The following is a 16122-nucleotide window of genomic DNA, read 5'->3' on the forward strand; positions in this document are numbered from 1 at the left end:
AGGAATGAAAAAATGAATCATAGGATAGGATTTTATTTTCTTCTACACTGAGTTGTTCTATATAATTTCAGTACTACAGACATAGTTGTATGTGTTGGTGTGGAGTTTGTATGATTTCTTATAATGAGAGGAACTATTTCTTCATCTCTGTATTGTCAGGTTCCTGGCACATAGTAGATGTATCAATTGTCTATTGAGTCATTTTCTGTCATAAAGTAGTGAGTGCTGTTATAAAATGTAGTTTAAAACAGTATGTTTCATATTTTGTGATTTAATAATAGGGAAATGAAACATCAAGTTATAGTCAGTGTTTTAAAAGGTATAAGTTTCTGTATTATATTATTAATTGACAACAGTTAAATGAGTTTTGAGCTTCAAGTCTTCAGCCATGATAAATTTCCCTATCCCATTTTTTTATATGCAACTTCTGGTTTGCTTTAAAGGACTCTTTTAGGTGTATGGTAATTGAGTTTTTCTGAGGCATGTATGTGTATGTTCTTGAAGGTATATTCATTGTTTCCAGAAAAGTGACTTTAGAGAGATGACTGCTTTTATGTGTACTTGGATTCTGAAAAATCAGGGTAAACAGGAACACACTTTAGGTATATGCCATGTAAGAAACACACTTGCAGGCTTTGGAATTATTTAAGTTGCTTCAGAATTATAAAATTAATACTGTAGTTAATGATTTGCTTTTTCTTAAGACATTTTCCATTAGCTTTAATCCTTGTGGGCTTTGACAATTGGTATTTGAACTGAGTTCATATGTATAGGGATATGGCATCAGTATTTTATTAATATATAAGTCAGTGTTTCAGAGACTGTATTACAGTGGTTAAAGGGAATCTGTTTAAGGGAACATTGTACAGAGTGAAGGCTCTGCTATTTAATAGCTCAGTAACCTTGCTTGCATCAGTAAATCTTTCTGGCTTTCAGTTTTCTAATCTTTAACAGGAAGATCTTGGTGATCCCTAACTTTCCTTTCAGCTTTGGAATTTGGTGGGTAATGTGCTTTCAATTAATGCATATCTTTTTCTTAAAAATTTTTTTAAACAACATTAAAAGGAAGCACATCATTTTTACTGTTTTTCAGGGGAAAAAACCCTAAACCTATTACTGTTTTTAATGTATTTTCTTTGAGATTTATATGTCATTTAAAAATTGAAAGCTTTGAAGGATGAATCAAAGCTACAGCTACAGAAGGTTGTGCCCTTGGGGACTAGTGATGGCTGCTTAAAAACTAATCTGATCCCTGTTCACCAAACCTATGGGATTGTATCCCTGGGGAAGATTCTTTTGTGTGTGCATGTGTTTTCTTCTTATTTTTTTAAAATTGAAATGTAATTGATACATACCGCACAAGTTTAATATATGTTGATTTTGATACATTTATATATTGCAGTGTTATTACCACCATGAATTGATACATTTATATATTGCAATATGCTTACCTACCACCATAGCGATAGCTAACGCCTCCAACCTCCATCAGGTCCTGTAATTAGTCATTTTCTTTTTTGTGGTGACAACATGGGAGGATTCTTTTTTCATCCACCATAATTGTTTGAATCTCATTAAGGAGCTCTGTAGTCTTGAACATACCATTTGAGGCAGCAGTTCTACTTAGAATTTATTAGGAAAATATGTGAAAAGATGGAGTAATACATTATTTATTATAGTTACATTTTATAATAGAAAATTTGATACAGGAAATGGTCCGACAGTAGACAAATTAATTTTGGGAAAGTTATTCAGTGAAATAGTATTTAGCTGTTAAGTAACTGTTGATGTGAAAACATGTTCATTATAATTTGAAAAAATATTTATGGGTCAGTAGCATATACATTGGAGAAGGCAATGGCACCCCACTCCAGTACTCTTGCCTGGAAAAATCCCATGGATGGAGGAGTCTGGTGGGCTGCAGTCCATGGGGTTGCTAGGAGTTGGACGCGACTGAGCGACTTCACTTTCCCTTTTCACTTTAATGCATTGGAGAAGGAAATGGCAACCCACTCCAGTGTTCTTGCCTGGAGAATCCCAGGGACGGGGGAGCCTGGTGGGCTGCCGTCTATGGGGTCGCACAGAGTCGGACACAACTGAAGCGACTTAGCAGCAGCAGCATATACATGAAAATTACATGTTTATGTAGGTACATATGCTACAAACAAGTGGGTGAAAACAGTGGCTATCTGTAGTTGGTAAAGTTCTGGATCATTTTTGTTTTCTTTGGACTGTGCTATTCACTGAAAAATATTTTAACAACTTTATTAAGATGTTAATATCCCAAACAATTCAGTTAAAACATATAATAGATCTTAGTATATCCAGAATTAAATAGCCCTTAGTACAATTTTAGAACATCTTCATCGTACCAAAAAGAAACCCTGTACCCATTAGCAGTTACTTCTTGTTTCTCCTGTCTCTCCCCTGTATTGCCATAGGGAACCATTAATCATTAAAAAAAAAATTTATTTTTATTTGACTGTGCTGGGTCTTAGTTGCAGCACTTGGGTTCTTTACTTGTGGCATGCAAAGTCTTAGTTGCAGTATATAGGATGTAGTTCCCTGACCAGAGGTAGAACCCGGGCTCCCTGCTTTGGGACCATGGGGTCTTAACCGCTGGACCACTAGGGAAGTCCTGGGAATCAGTAATCACTTTGCCTATTCTGGGTATTTCATACAAATTGAACTGTACAATATGTGGTCTTTAATGACTTTTGCTGCTGTGCTGCTGTAAACACTTGGCGTACAAGTTTTTGTGTAAATGTATCAGAAAAGGCAGGAGAGGTAAGAGACGTGGGTTCAGTCCCTGGGTTGGGAATATCCCCTGGAGGAGGGCATGGCAACCCAATTTCCTTATACACTATCAGTAATAGTGCATTTAATATTTTGACAACTTTTGAAGGTTATGAAACAATTGTAAGTTTTCCTATCTTTCAATAAGATTGCCTTGCATGGTCATTTTTGTGGTCTCTTGTCATGCAAAGTGGGGACCACCTGTTTTGTAAAAAGAAAAATAATCCATATAAATTTAACTGAAACCTTTATACACTAAGTAATACCATGATGGGATCAATTGTGATTGAGAGCAGGAGGAGAAGAGGGCGTCAGAAGATGAGATGGCTGGATGGCATCACTGATGCAATGGACATGAACTTGGACTAACTTTGGGAGATGGTGAGGGACAGGGAGGCAGGCCTGGTGTGCTGCAAGAGTCGGATGCGATTGGACAACAAAACAATCAGTTTTTTCTTTTGAATAGCGTTTTGGTTTAGAATCATTTAAAAATGCCCCATGTTTGAGGTTTTAAGACATTTTTCTGTAATTTTATTAAATATTTAATATTTTAAGGTCCCTTCCACTTCTTGAAGTTCATGGTGCCACCAGTTTTGAACCCTTTGGGGATTTCAAACTATAAATTAGTCTGACTTTCTGTATTGCTGTTTAGTACCCAACTTTCTCAGTCTTTACAGCTTCCAAATCTGATAACATCTCTTAGCCTTATAGAAGTTGTGAGGTTTTAGAAGGGAGAATTACTTTGTGTTTACCAGAAGTATATATTGTATATTTGATGGAGTTTTAATTCAAGTCATTTACTTGGAATTTGGAGATGATTATGCTGGAGAAATTGCTTTACTGTTTTAACTAAATATGTTAAATTTTCTAAGCTTAGATTGCGGGTAGGAGTGAATAATGCTTAGTAAAAATCTGAATTTCTAGATCACTTGAAATCATGATAATTTGTGTGCCTTAACTGATGTGCAATTAAAATACATGGATACTTTTGAGTATTTGTAAACTGAAAAATTTAAATAATAATTAAAGCTGACTTATATAATTGATCATATTTAAGTAGAGCTCTTAGTCTCTTGTTGAAATTTTATTCTAAAGCCTTTTAAAATATTCTAAACTAGAATGTTAACTGTAGTCATAGGTCCCTAATTCTTAAAAAATTTCAGCAGATATGGAATTTGTGATACATAATTAATAATTAGTAATCTTAAATTGTAGCATATTTTAGAGGAAATGAGTAGTAATTTGATTTTCCTCTTGCTTTGGAGAATACATATATATCAACTATTATGGCAAAAACCTTATACATTCTCTGTATCTACCTTTATAGGATTGACAAACTTCTGCAGAACTGACTGACCTAGGGAGATAAACAAGGGGTTTGTTCTAGGGATTATATCTAAAGACATATATATATATACACACACACACACACAAATAGTTGATTGTCATCATACAGGTTCCATATTTATGAATTTGCCTGCTTACTGAAATTACTTGTAATCCTGAGTCATTAACTGTGGGGTCTTCATGGTACTGTCTGTGTGCAGTGGCAAAAAATGGAGTAACTTGATGTACGCATTCCTAGCTGAGGCTGAAGGAAGGCTGTGCTCTACCTTGTTTCAGCTGTCATACTGTAAACAAGTGTCCTTTTTGCAGTCTGCTTAGTGTCATGGATTTTGCATTTTTGTGCCTTTTCCTTGGTCATTTTGTTTTTTATCAGTCAGTTCAGTTCAGTCACTCAGTCATGTCCAGCTCTTTGCGACCCCATGGACTGCAGCACGCCACGCCTCCCTATCCATCGCTAACTCCCGGAGTTTACTCAAACTCATGTCCATTGAGTAGGTTATGCCATCCAACCATCTCCTCCTCTCTCGTCCCCTTCTCCTGCTTTCAATCTTTCCCAGCATCAGGGTCTTTTCAAATGAGTCAGTTCTTCGCATCAGGTGGCGAAGAACCTGTTGTTGTTTATAATAGCACCCTAAAGTGGTGCTGAAGTGCTGGTCAGTGTTCCTCAGTGCAAGAAGACTGCTATGCCTTTACGGAGAAAACAAGTGTTACATAAGCTGTTGGCTGTAAGTTCAGTGTTAATGAATTACCGGTATATATTAAACAAGGTGTCTTTAAACAGAAAAATGCATAAAACAATGTTATATATTGATTGGTTGACAAAAATATGACCAGAGGAACCTACCCTGTATTTTCCTCTGCAGCAGTGGTATAGTATTTCCTTAATTCGGTGTTCATGGTGACATTTTAGAATACAATTATCATGAATAAAAGAATTGACTAAAATAAATATGTGTATACATGTACATGTGTATATATGTGCATACACACATAAATGAACAAACTAGTGATAAGGTCTGATTCCCTCATTGAATACAATAACATTGAACATTTATTCCAAAAATCTACACACATAAATAAAAATTAAAACATACCTTATTGACAGTGTTTTGAGTTGTATAATATTCCAAATTACTTTGAAGTAAAAGTATAGTTGGAATTCATTTAAATGTATTGATTAATGTGGTCTTGTTTTTTTTTTTTCATTTTTATAGCAAAATTTGTAAAATTACACAAAATTTACCATTTTAATCATTTTCAAATGTACTGTTAAGTGGCATTCAGTACATTATTGTGCAGCTTGTGTGTTTTTTTAAATAGAATTACGGATCTAGGATTAAATTTCTGACTGAATTTAATAAAGGTGTTTGGAATTAAACAGTTATTTGTGGCTACCCTTTAACTTATGTATGATGTTTAATGCATTTAGATTAAGAATTTTTGATAATTGTGTTCATAGAGTAGTGTTATTTAATCACTTACATTTGAGATTGCGTTACACTCATATTTCCCCCCCTCCTTTTTTAGTGCTTTTTTAGGCCCAAAGGACATATTTCCTTACTCAGAAAATAAGGAAAAGTACGGCAAACCAAATAAACGAAAAGGCTTTAATGAAGGTTTATGGGAGATAGATAACAATCCGAAAGTGAAATTTTCAAGTCAACAGGTGCGTCATATTACATAAAACTTAGTTTAGTATTACTTAACTCAGTTTTGGTGAATAATCAGTATTCTAGCTATAGAAAAATAATTGAAGAGCCTTGTAAATTTCAGATGAAGTTTTTGTGAAGTTGAACCTTGGACTTTTATATCTAGATAACTGAAAATATTGCCTTCGTGGTCAAACAGATCTCAGAAAGCTAGGAAATATTCAGTTATTTAAATCCTGATTGGAAGTTTATTTAATGTATTGAATTTAAAGCCATATGTACTGTTTTCTTAAATTTAGGTTCAATAACTAAAAAGGATATGTTTTTTATTTTAATTGCTAAATCTATAAAATTAGAATATGAACTTCGTGTGGGTTAAATTAAATATGTGACAAAAATACTTATAGCACTGTGCAAATCATATTTGTTTTTGGTTTCTATAAGAGCAGCCTTTAAACCTTTTTATTCTGGGTTTGTGTGTGTGTGTGTTGTGTGTGTGTGTATGTATTTAGACTTGAGTTTTTAAAACCTGGATGAGTGTGAGTAAACCTGAAGAAAATAGCAACACACTGAAAATTTTGCAAGTTTGCATCTTTTAATCTATATGTTTTTTAGTTCTTTGTCTGTGCCAGGCTTTTTTCTCTTGTTTGAAACCTTCAGAAGCTGTTGTGTCTGGAATATTTAAATTTTTGATTTTACAGGGCTGCATTAGATGATCCTAAGTGCCTTCATTAGGCACCCAAAAGTTATTTGTTACAGTACTTACATCATAATTGCTTCTGTACTAGTGTTAACTGCCACAGGCTTGTTCTATCAACAGAGAAGTTGTATGTGTCCTGTGTGCCTGGCATTGGTATATGTGGAGAGAATAGTTAACCACTAAATGTTTGTTGCACAAATGTAAGAACTGATGAATGATTACCCATCCTTACTGCCTTGACTGTGTAATGGGAGTCCCAAGAGACTGAGTTGATTATTTCCTGAAAATAACTTTTTGTGATTTAACTTGGATTATGCATCCTATGAATGTGCCTTCAAAGTCATTTTCATTCTCCAGATTGTCTTGCATAGTCACTCTATTCTCTGTTCCCATCTACCTACTTAATCTCCAGGTAGTTTTCATTATACATGTTGATACTTGGAGTTTTCTATTTCACAGTGAAATATTTGGTTGATTGTGTGCATGAAACCCAACAATTTTCTGTTCTTGACATTAAGTGTGAATGATGATGCTAGTGTGATGTACTCTGTGTTCCCAGCCCAGAACATCCTCAATGGCACATTCCTGGGGTTTGGTGCAAGCATTCAAGCCCAAACTTACATAAAAGAAACACCAAAAATTTGCCATCATTAATTTATAAATATCTCTATAGTGCTATAAGTAATTTTGGACACATTTGTACATTTTTTTAAATACCTTTATAAAATTTGTGGATTATCAGCATTGATTTTTTTACAAAAAAGGAAAAGTGTTAACAGTGTAGAAGACTAGCCAAAGGAAGAAGCTAAAAAGGTGCACAGTTTGGATTACATTGCCATCGTCTTGTAAATACATGCTTTACCCTCACCTCTGGTTGTCATCATTTTGGTTGGTATTTTGAAACTCTAGGTGACCCTAAGTCACCTGTTTACAAGTATTTTCTCATCTGGGGGTACTTTTAAAAACTAATGATTATTGACTCCCGTTCAGTGTCTGTTAAATCAGAATCACTTAAGTTTGGGTTTCAGGAATCTGCATTTTAAATAAACTAAGTTTGAAATATAGATCAGTCAAGGTCCTTAAATAAAGTTTTGGTAATATATATAGATAGATAGATAGATATACTTTTTTAGATTAGCTTCTTTAACCAGAATATTACAGTAGTTGAATATAGTGTAGGTCTTTGCTGTTCTAAATCACCTTACATTGTATCTTGTTGGATGTTCGTTAGAACATCAGGGTGGTATTCTTTGTTGTCAGTAATGCCTAACGCAGCGAGCCGCGTTAGGCGTTACTGACACTTTGTAATTGTACTTTTAATTTCTGCTTCATCATTTTATCTGCTGAGCTTGTATCTGTCAGTTGCAGGAATAATAGCATTTAAAACTGTTTATAAATTGTGCATATTAGAAGTATCCTGTGCAACAGAAATAAGGGTACTTTTCTAGCTTTCTTACAAACAGGCTTTGATTTTTTATGGGCACAAATTTTAAAGTTGGGATAAAATTATTTTGTGAAACTAATAGATTCGATTGTTCATAGGCATCAGCTAAACAGTCAAATGCCTCATCTGATGTTGAAGTTGAAGAAAAAGAAACAAGTGTATCAAAGGAAGATACCGACCCTGAAGAAAAAGCCAGCAATGAGGTGTGTTTAATTTCTCTTGCATTCTAAATCCATCTTGTTGCAAGGAAGAATTGTAAAATGAGTTGATTGTGGCAAAGTAGAAAATAATCTTTAAAGTAGTCAAGTAATTAATGGGAAAATATTAAAGACTTATTTCCTTGTGTGAATATTAAATATTATAAAATATTTTTTTCGTTTTTATACTTTCTGGCTGCTCCAGATCTTAGTTGCAGCCTGTGGAAAGGAGTCTTTAGTTGCAGCACATGGAATCTAGTTTCCTGATCAGGGATCCATCCCAAGCCCCCTGTATTGGGAATGCGGAGTCTTAGCTACTGGACCACTAGGGAGGAGGACCTTGGATGTTGTTAAGTTATTTTGCTGTGCAAAATATGAGGTACAGCTAAAAGACTGGCTTACTGTTTGTTAGGAATATTTTTAAAGCGAGGTGTTGTAGATGGATGTATGGGAAAGGACATTGAACCAAATTTTTAGAAACCTATGTTTATTTCCAACTCCGTATTTGATTATCTGAATGGAATACTTATTTAGCCCTTCTAGGCTTCATAAAATTGTTATATGATCAAGTCCTGACCACCTCTTAACATTAACAGTCCTAAAACTGAAGATTCTGCTGTAGAAAGATTCATGTTTTGTAAATTTAAATAGACAAACTTCCCAGTGTACTAGCAAGTGTGACTTTAATATTTGATCTGACAAATTTTTTTGTTTTTTTGGACAGATACCAGTAATTCCTCTTACTTCGTAATGATAATATTAAGACTTTCAAAGTTTATAATTTCAAACAAGTTCCCTAGTTCTTTCAGTGAAACATGTTTGTGATTTTTAATTTAAGAAATTTTCTTTCAGTTGTGGCATAATTTATCAGTTTCATCTTTTCTTTTTTTTTTTTTATAGGATGTGACTAAAGCAATTGACATAACCACTCCAAAAGCTGCCAGAAGAGGGAGGAAGAGAAAGGTAATTCTACAGCTTAACCACAGAGATCTTAAAAGAATTTTTATTTTAGCTGGATTGAGGAAGTGTAGATAGTGAAAAAACTGTACTGTTTAAACTTAGCGTTTCACTCTTAAGTCCTTATTGTAAAGGATAGGTTATGTTTACATATTAAAACTGTTGCTTTCTTAATGATACAACATGCTTAAGTTGCTGCTGCTGCTAAGTCGCTTTAGTCGTGTTTGACTCTGTGCGACCCCATAGACGGCAGCCCACCAGGCTCCTCTGTCCCTGGTATTCTCCAGGCAAGAATACTAAAGTGGGTTGCCATTTCCTTCTCCATTGCATGCATGCTAAGTCACTTCAGTCGTGTCCGACTCTGTGCGACCCTATGGACAGCAGCCCTGCAGGCTCCTCTGTCCATAGGATTCTCCAAGTAAATACTGGAATGGGTTGCCATTTCCTTCTCTCTCTTTAAGTTGAATGATAAAATGCACCAATTTTCATTGCTTTTTATGTTGCTGCCTTAAGTTTTCTCTATAAAATGGATAATATATATACTTATAAGATTATTGAGAGGATTAAATCAGTTAAGACATATAAAATATTTGTAATAAATCCTTATATATGGTAAGTGCTTTATAAATGTCCACTATTATGCTGTTGTTACTACTTTACAACATTGTTGCATGAAATGAGAGGATGTGACAGTTTGGGATGAAGTACATCTTAGGATTTTAATTAATGTTTTCTTCTTTCCTATGTGAAGTTTTGTTCATCACACCTTTTTCTGACCTAGTTATGTTTCAGACATAACTAGGTCAGAAAAACTATTATTATATGACAAAGCTACAAAGAAAACTTGTGTTCAGTTTGTTTTTCTTTTAATGGCAAATTATGCTATTAGTTTATTGTTTTGGCCAAGCCACACAGCACATGGGATCTTGTTATGCAGCACGTGGGATTTTAGTTCCCTCACCTGGGATTGAACTCATGCCCCCTGCAGTGGAAGCACAGATTCTCACAATTCTCAACTGCTTCACCACCAGGGAACTCCAAGGGCTCAGTCTTTTAAAAAGGGTTGATTGTTCTTTTTTCTCTCGTAGTACTGTAGTGTGAGTTCAGCATCTTTAATTACAGCCACTGTAATTATTTGTTTTCATATTTTATTTCCAGTGGCTTTTTATCCCCTGTGGGGGGTGTGTGTGTGAAGGGGCTATGATAACTTGAACAAGATTTTAAAAGATAGGCAGAATTTTGACAGGCAGATGGAGGAGTAGGGGAGGACAGACGCATAAGAGAAAACTTTGCTTCAAACATTTCTAGTGTTGCATTTCAGTATTATCAGACCATAACATATGAGGGAAACAAGTATGAAAACACCAGTGTGTTAACTTCAACTTAGACAACTGGTGGATAGCCATTGAATCATTTTAAATTTCAGATACTTCTCCTTTTAAAGCAGTGTAAATGATGGGAATTGAATTGAAGCAGAGTGAGACTATTTGGTACTCACTTGACTGGCCCAGGCAGAAAATCATCAGTGAATAGGAAGATAATGTCTTTGTTCTCACTGAATTACATTTTTGTTGAGACAGACAGTAAATACATAAGACAATTAAAATGGAGAGTTATGATTGTGACTTGGTAACTAAATTACAAAAACCTTTCTAAAGAGAGCCTCACATTTTTAGTGGTGTAGGTGAAAGATGGGATGCTGAGAGCACCTTAGGGGGTTAATAGTTGATTGAAAGTGGGTGTGAAGGGAGGAGGAGAAGCCAGGATGACTTAGGGTGTTGGCTTGGATGACTGGATTATATACTGAGATGCAGGAGGTGTTTTGGGAGTAGAGGTTGAGGGGAATGTGGAACACCTTTGAGAATTAGACTGAAAATATCTATTTCTCTGACACCAAAAGGGGTAAAGGTAGAAGTTACAGATGTGGTCTCATAAATACAGGATATTAGATGGTTAGTCAAGGGGGAAAGTTTACCAAGAACCACACAGAAACCAGAATCCTGAGGTAATATAGTGGCCATGAAAGGTTGCCTTATAAAACTGTGGTGGAGAATGAACTGTCAGGAGAAAATCTAAGAGAAGCTATCAAGATAAAGAAGGAAAGAATTTTAAGAATGAGGGAGTGGTTAGTAGTGTCCTGATGCAGAGGGGGCCCAGTAAGGTTTGACAGTTAGGATCTGCCAGGATACTTTAAGATCAAATGGTAAGAACAGGTGAAGTAGACTAAAGAATAAAATGTTTAATGTTAAAATTACACTGTGGTTTTGAAGTCTTTGAAGTGAGGAGAGAGAATGCAACAAGGATTTGCCATGGTTAAGGGAGGGTGTTAAAGTAAAAAAAAAAAAAGAGAGGCTTTAACACCTTTTCTTTGTGAAACCAGGAAATAGCAAAGATATTGAGTTTAAACTATTGAAAGTTAATAATGCTGAGTGAGAGAAAAGGGAGAACACATTTAAAGAAACTGACTTAATGGGAAAGAGACATTTTTCATCTTTTATAATATTGAAGGGAATAGACTACTAAAAATTTCTAGGGGAGACTTGGAAATTAAGGGACTCCCTTCCTGCTAGCCTCAGTCTCTCCCTTCTCCCTCACTGAATTCAAAGCAAGACTGCATAAATAGTATAAGGCAAGAAGAAAGGATTGAAAGTTTATGCTAGAGGGAGGAGAAGGAAAGGCAATGACAAAAGACAGGGTAAAGGATTAATGGATAACTTTGACTACAAATGAAGCTGCATAAAATAGAATGCATGTTTGCGCGCCCGCCCCCCCCCCCCCGCCCCTGGCCCCGCTCCCAGCAGGGCTCAGATCAGTAGCCAGTAATAAAGCAAGGAAAGTAGAGCTTTATGGTAATCCTCTGTTGGAGATTTGTGGGACAGGTGCAGCAAAACAAGATTGCAGATGAATAACAGTCCCAGGAGGTTTTTGTAGGGTTGGGAGGCCTTTATGTAAAGTCATGAAGGGAGTAGAGCTAGCAAATGGGGTAATAAATGGGGACAAAATTTGTCAAAGGATTCAGTTCAGTCGCTCAGTTGTGTCCGACTCTTTGTGACCCCATGAACCACAGCACGCCAGGCCTCCCTGTCCATCACCAACTCCCGGAGTCCACCCAAACCCATGTTCATTGAGTCGGTGATGCCATCCAACCATCTGATCCTCCATCGTCCCCTTCTCCTCCTGCCTTCAATCTTTCCCATCTGGGTCTTTTCAAATGAGTCAGCTCTTCACATCAGGTGGCCAAAGGATTGGAGTTTCAGCTTGAACATCAGTCCTTCCAATGAACACCCAGGACTGATCTCCTTTAGGATGGACTGGTTGGATCTCCTTGCAGTCCAAGGGACCCTCAAGTCTTCTCCAACACGACAGTTCAAAAGCATCAATTCTTTGGCGCTCAGCTTTCTTCACAGTCCAACTCTCACATCCATACATGACCACTGGAAAAACCATAGCCTTGACTAGACGGACCTTTGTTGACAAAGTAATGTCTCTGCTTTTGAATATGCTATCTAGGTTGGTCATAACTTTCCTTCCAAGGAGTAAGCGTCTTTTAATTTCATGAGATCTCATTAGAAAAAACCCGGATGCTGGGAAAGATGGAAGACAAAAAGGAGAAGGGGGCGGCAGAGAATGGGATAGTTAGATAGCATCACCAAATCAATGGCCATGAATTTGAGTAAACTACAGGAGATAGTGGAGGACAGAGGAGCCTGGTGTGCTGCAGTCCATGGGGTCGCAAAGAGTCAGACTCCACTTAGCAACTGAACAGTAGAGGTCCCAGTGAGATAAAACGTGGAAAAAATTAATCTAGTCAGAATATTTGCATTTAAGATATTTAGATATATATTTGAAATAATAGTCCTTTCTCTAGATAAAATATTTCTTAAGTTAATATTTTCATGAGGAATGGTTTTGACTTGCATGATTTTGCTGTAATAGTCAAAAATACATGTCTATGGAAGGGCTGTACTTTGGCTTATTTAAGTGTTTGTTTATGATATTAGTTATAGATGAACTTGCTATCTCTAATTGGTATCTCCTCAAAAAGATTCATACCTCTAATTCTTAATGTAGTGTCATGATTTATTTCCAAAAGTTGAAAGTGTAATTGAAGAGAGGTTTTTCTTTTGGTACTGAAAGAGCTTATCAGTTTAAACTGAATTTCAGAGAACTTTGGCCCTCCTAACTCCTCACCCTCCTAACTCCTTAATAGGAGCTTTCATACAGTCTTGGGTTCTCAACCTTTGTTATAAAAACAGATGCCTGGCTTCTTACTCCAGAGCTATCAAATTAGGAGTGGGGCAGGGATGGTCTGTGAGTTTTTAAAATTAAACTATTTATAATGAAAAGCTGGATAAATTCTTCAGTGGGATTCCTGAGTCAGATTTGCATGTTCTGTATTGTTGATATTCATAATGATCAGTAATGTTTTGCCAGTTTATTGATTTGATCACTTAATCAACATACGAATAATCCTCCTATCCTTACCAGTATTTCATTATCTCAAGTGTTTGCAAATCAGATTGTTGATTAAAAGTTAAGACTTTTTATCAGTAAGATTGGATTATGCAAGTTTTTGAGATGCTTTATTGCCTTTATTTTGTTAGATAGTTCAGGCTGAATTCTAAGTAGTTGAGGGTGAGGAAGCAGCTCATAGTAATCCTCATGCTCTTTTTGATCTCTTCATTCTTTTCTCTCTTCCATTATGATGCTATGCTTGCATTTCCTTTCTAATTGGTGGTTATTAACCTTGGTTCTACTCTAATGCTTGAATTGATTAAATGGATTCTCATTTGAGGCTGTTGTCTCATTACCTTTAGGGCATTATAGTTTGCAAAGGTTTGTTGGGATTTCTTTATAGTAAGTCCTTCTTTATGGAAAATAAGAATAACTCCTAGGGAAGAACAGCAGATCTGTCTCATTTCAAAAATAAAATGTGTATATTAACAAAGGATGGAAATATCAGCAACTTTAGTGCCTTTTCTAACATTAATTTAGGTTGTATATCATAAGTACACAGTGTAAAGTGTTAGCATTTTGAGATAGTTAATGGTTCCCCTGGTTGCTCAGACCATAAAGCGTCTGCCTGCAGTGCGGGAGACCCGGGTTCGATCTCTGGGTTGGGAATATTCCCTGGAGAAGGAAATGGCAACCCACTCCAGTACTCTTGCCTGGAAAGTCCCAAGGACGGAGGAGCCTGGTGGGTTGCAGTCCATGGGGTCACTAAGAGTTGGACACGACTGAGCGACTTCACTTTCAATGAAAGTACATTTATAAGCAATATGTGGGCTAGTCAGTGTAATTATACTTTATTTAACTTTGCATCAAGAATATTCAATTTATTTTTACAAATGACTCTTTTTAGGTTGATAAAATCTAAAAAGTGAAGTTTTATTGTTTATTTCCTAGAATTATAAGCTAAGTTTGAGGCTATCACTGAGTCAGCTGTTGAAAAGTGAAAATCATATAGAAGTAATGCTTAGTGGTGGTGGTCTAGTGGCTAAGACTGTGCTACAATGCAGGGGGCCCAGGTTTAACCCCTGGCCAGGGAACTAGATTCCACATGCCAAAACTAAGACTTAGCACAGCCAAATAAATGAATATATATTTTTAAAGTTATGCTTATATTTGAACTTATCTTACAGTGGCATGTTTTTGCCATTAAACTAATAAACTTGGAATGCCTGCCATGCTAAATAATTTAAATCTTTGTTATTCAGGCAGAAAAACAAGTAGAAACTGAGGAGGCTGGAGTAGTGACTACAGCAACAGCATCTGCTAATCTAAAAGTGAGTCCTAAAAGAGGACGACCTGCAGGTAGGATTGTTAATGTTTAAATATCTGGCTTGTGATCAGTATTCTAATCCATTTAAGTGCTGTACCTCAGCTACTTTGGAATAGGTGAATAGACACTTGGTTATGTGTAACATACACATTTTAAAGAAGATAAACATTAAGATTTCTGCTCTCTGATAAGGTATTTAAATTTGAAATAATTGTTTGAGACTTTTTCATTTTCTGTTTATCCCCATTACATTTTCCATTAATAGCAGCATAGGAGGCTGTGGCTAGATATAAATTCCATGACTAATGGTTTACTTTATCTCTTAACTTTAGAAAACTTAAGCTTTCCAAATGGAATCGTAATGAAAGCAAGAGAAAACAACATTTGAGTTATCAAAGTTACTAATTTTTAAATTTTTGTATTCTTTCTTTATTAGGACCTATACAATATGCAGATGTCTTCAGCCTATTTACAATATTTTCCTAATTTGGCAAATAGGAAATAGTTTGGAAGGATCTATCTCTACTACAAAGTAAAACAAAGAAAGTTAGCCAGGATAGAGACAATTTTTTTTTCCTACTTCATTATATAGGATTCTTAATGAGACAGATTTAAACTGAGTAATACCTCCCCCCCAAATTTGTTTACCTTTTTCTTTGGATTTTAATATTGTAATGGATCAAATTAATGGTATTGTTAGAAAATTTAGTGAATTCTGATAAAGAATTTTCAAAGTTGTGAACACAGATTTACAAATGATACTGTACTATGTATATGAATGTTGACTATAAGAGCTATTATCTACTATAAAGTTGAATTTTGTGACATTCCTGTTAAAACAACAGTGAAGGATGTTCTTTTAAGTCCTCAGCCATACTAAGGGTAAATTGAAAATAACCTTGATTTACTTGTCACTCATTTGAACAAGGATATGATTTATAAAACCTAAAGTAAAAAAAAAAAACTAATTATATCTATAATAATTACTAATTAATATTCTTAGTATGTATATTTATAACTTTGATGTCTACATCTTGGTGGGAAAACTGGTAGTTAAAAAAATTTTTTTCCTGTGAATGTTAGCCACAGAGGTCAAGATTCCAAAACCAAGAGGCAGACCCAAAATGGTAAAACAACCTTGTCCTTCAGAGAGTGACATGTGAGTATTATAATTTGCAATAAATGAGACATTTCACCTTAAATATGTATAAACTTATTTGAGTTTCTACAAGTTTTTATTTACAGATGAT

At 35.4% G+C, this 16122-nt stretch overlaps 1 protein-coding gene across 4 annotated transcripts in view; it reads left to right on the forward strand.

The window, feature by feature from the left end:
• The window catches only part of PSIP1 (PC4 and SFRS1 interacting protein 1), a 40876-nt gene that overhangs the window by 11952 nt on the left and 12802 nt on the right, over positions 1-16122 (forward strand). For all 4 annotated transcript variants that reach the window (XM_027549196.1, XM_027549199.1, XM_027549198.1 and 1 more), the window contains exons 4-8: positions 5671-5809; positions 8035-8139; positions 9034-9096; positions 14808-14904; positions 15956-16031. In XM_027549196.1, the coding sequence (XP_027404997.1) occupies positions 5671-5809; positions 8035-8139; positions 9034-9096; positions 14808-14904; positions 15956-16031 (480 nt within the window). The remainder of the gene's footprint in view (positions 1-5670; positions 5810-8034; positions 8140-9033; positions 9097-14807; positions 14905-15955; positions 16032-16122) is intronic.

Source organism: Bos indicus x Bos taurus, chromosome 8 (assembly GCF_003369695.1).
Source record: "Bos indicus x Bos taurus breed Angus x Brahman F1 hybrid chromosome 8, Bos_hybrid_MaternalHap_v2.0, whole genome shotgun sequence".
NCBI lineage: Eukaryota > Metazoa > Chordata > Mammalia > Artiodactyla > Bovidae > Bos > Bos indicus x Bos taurus.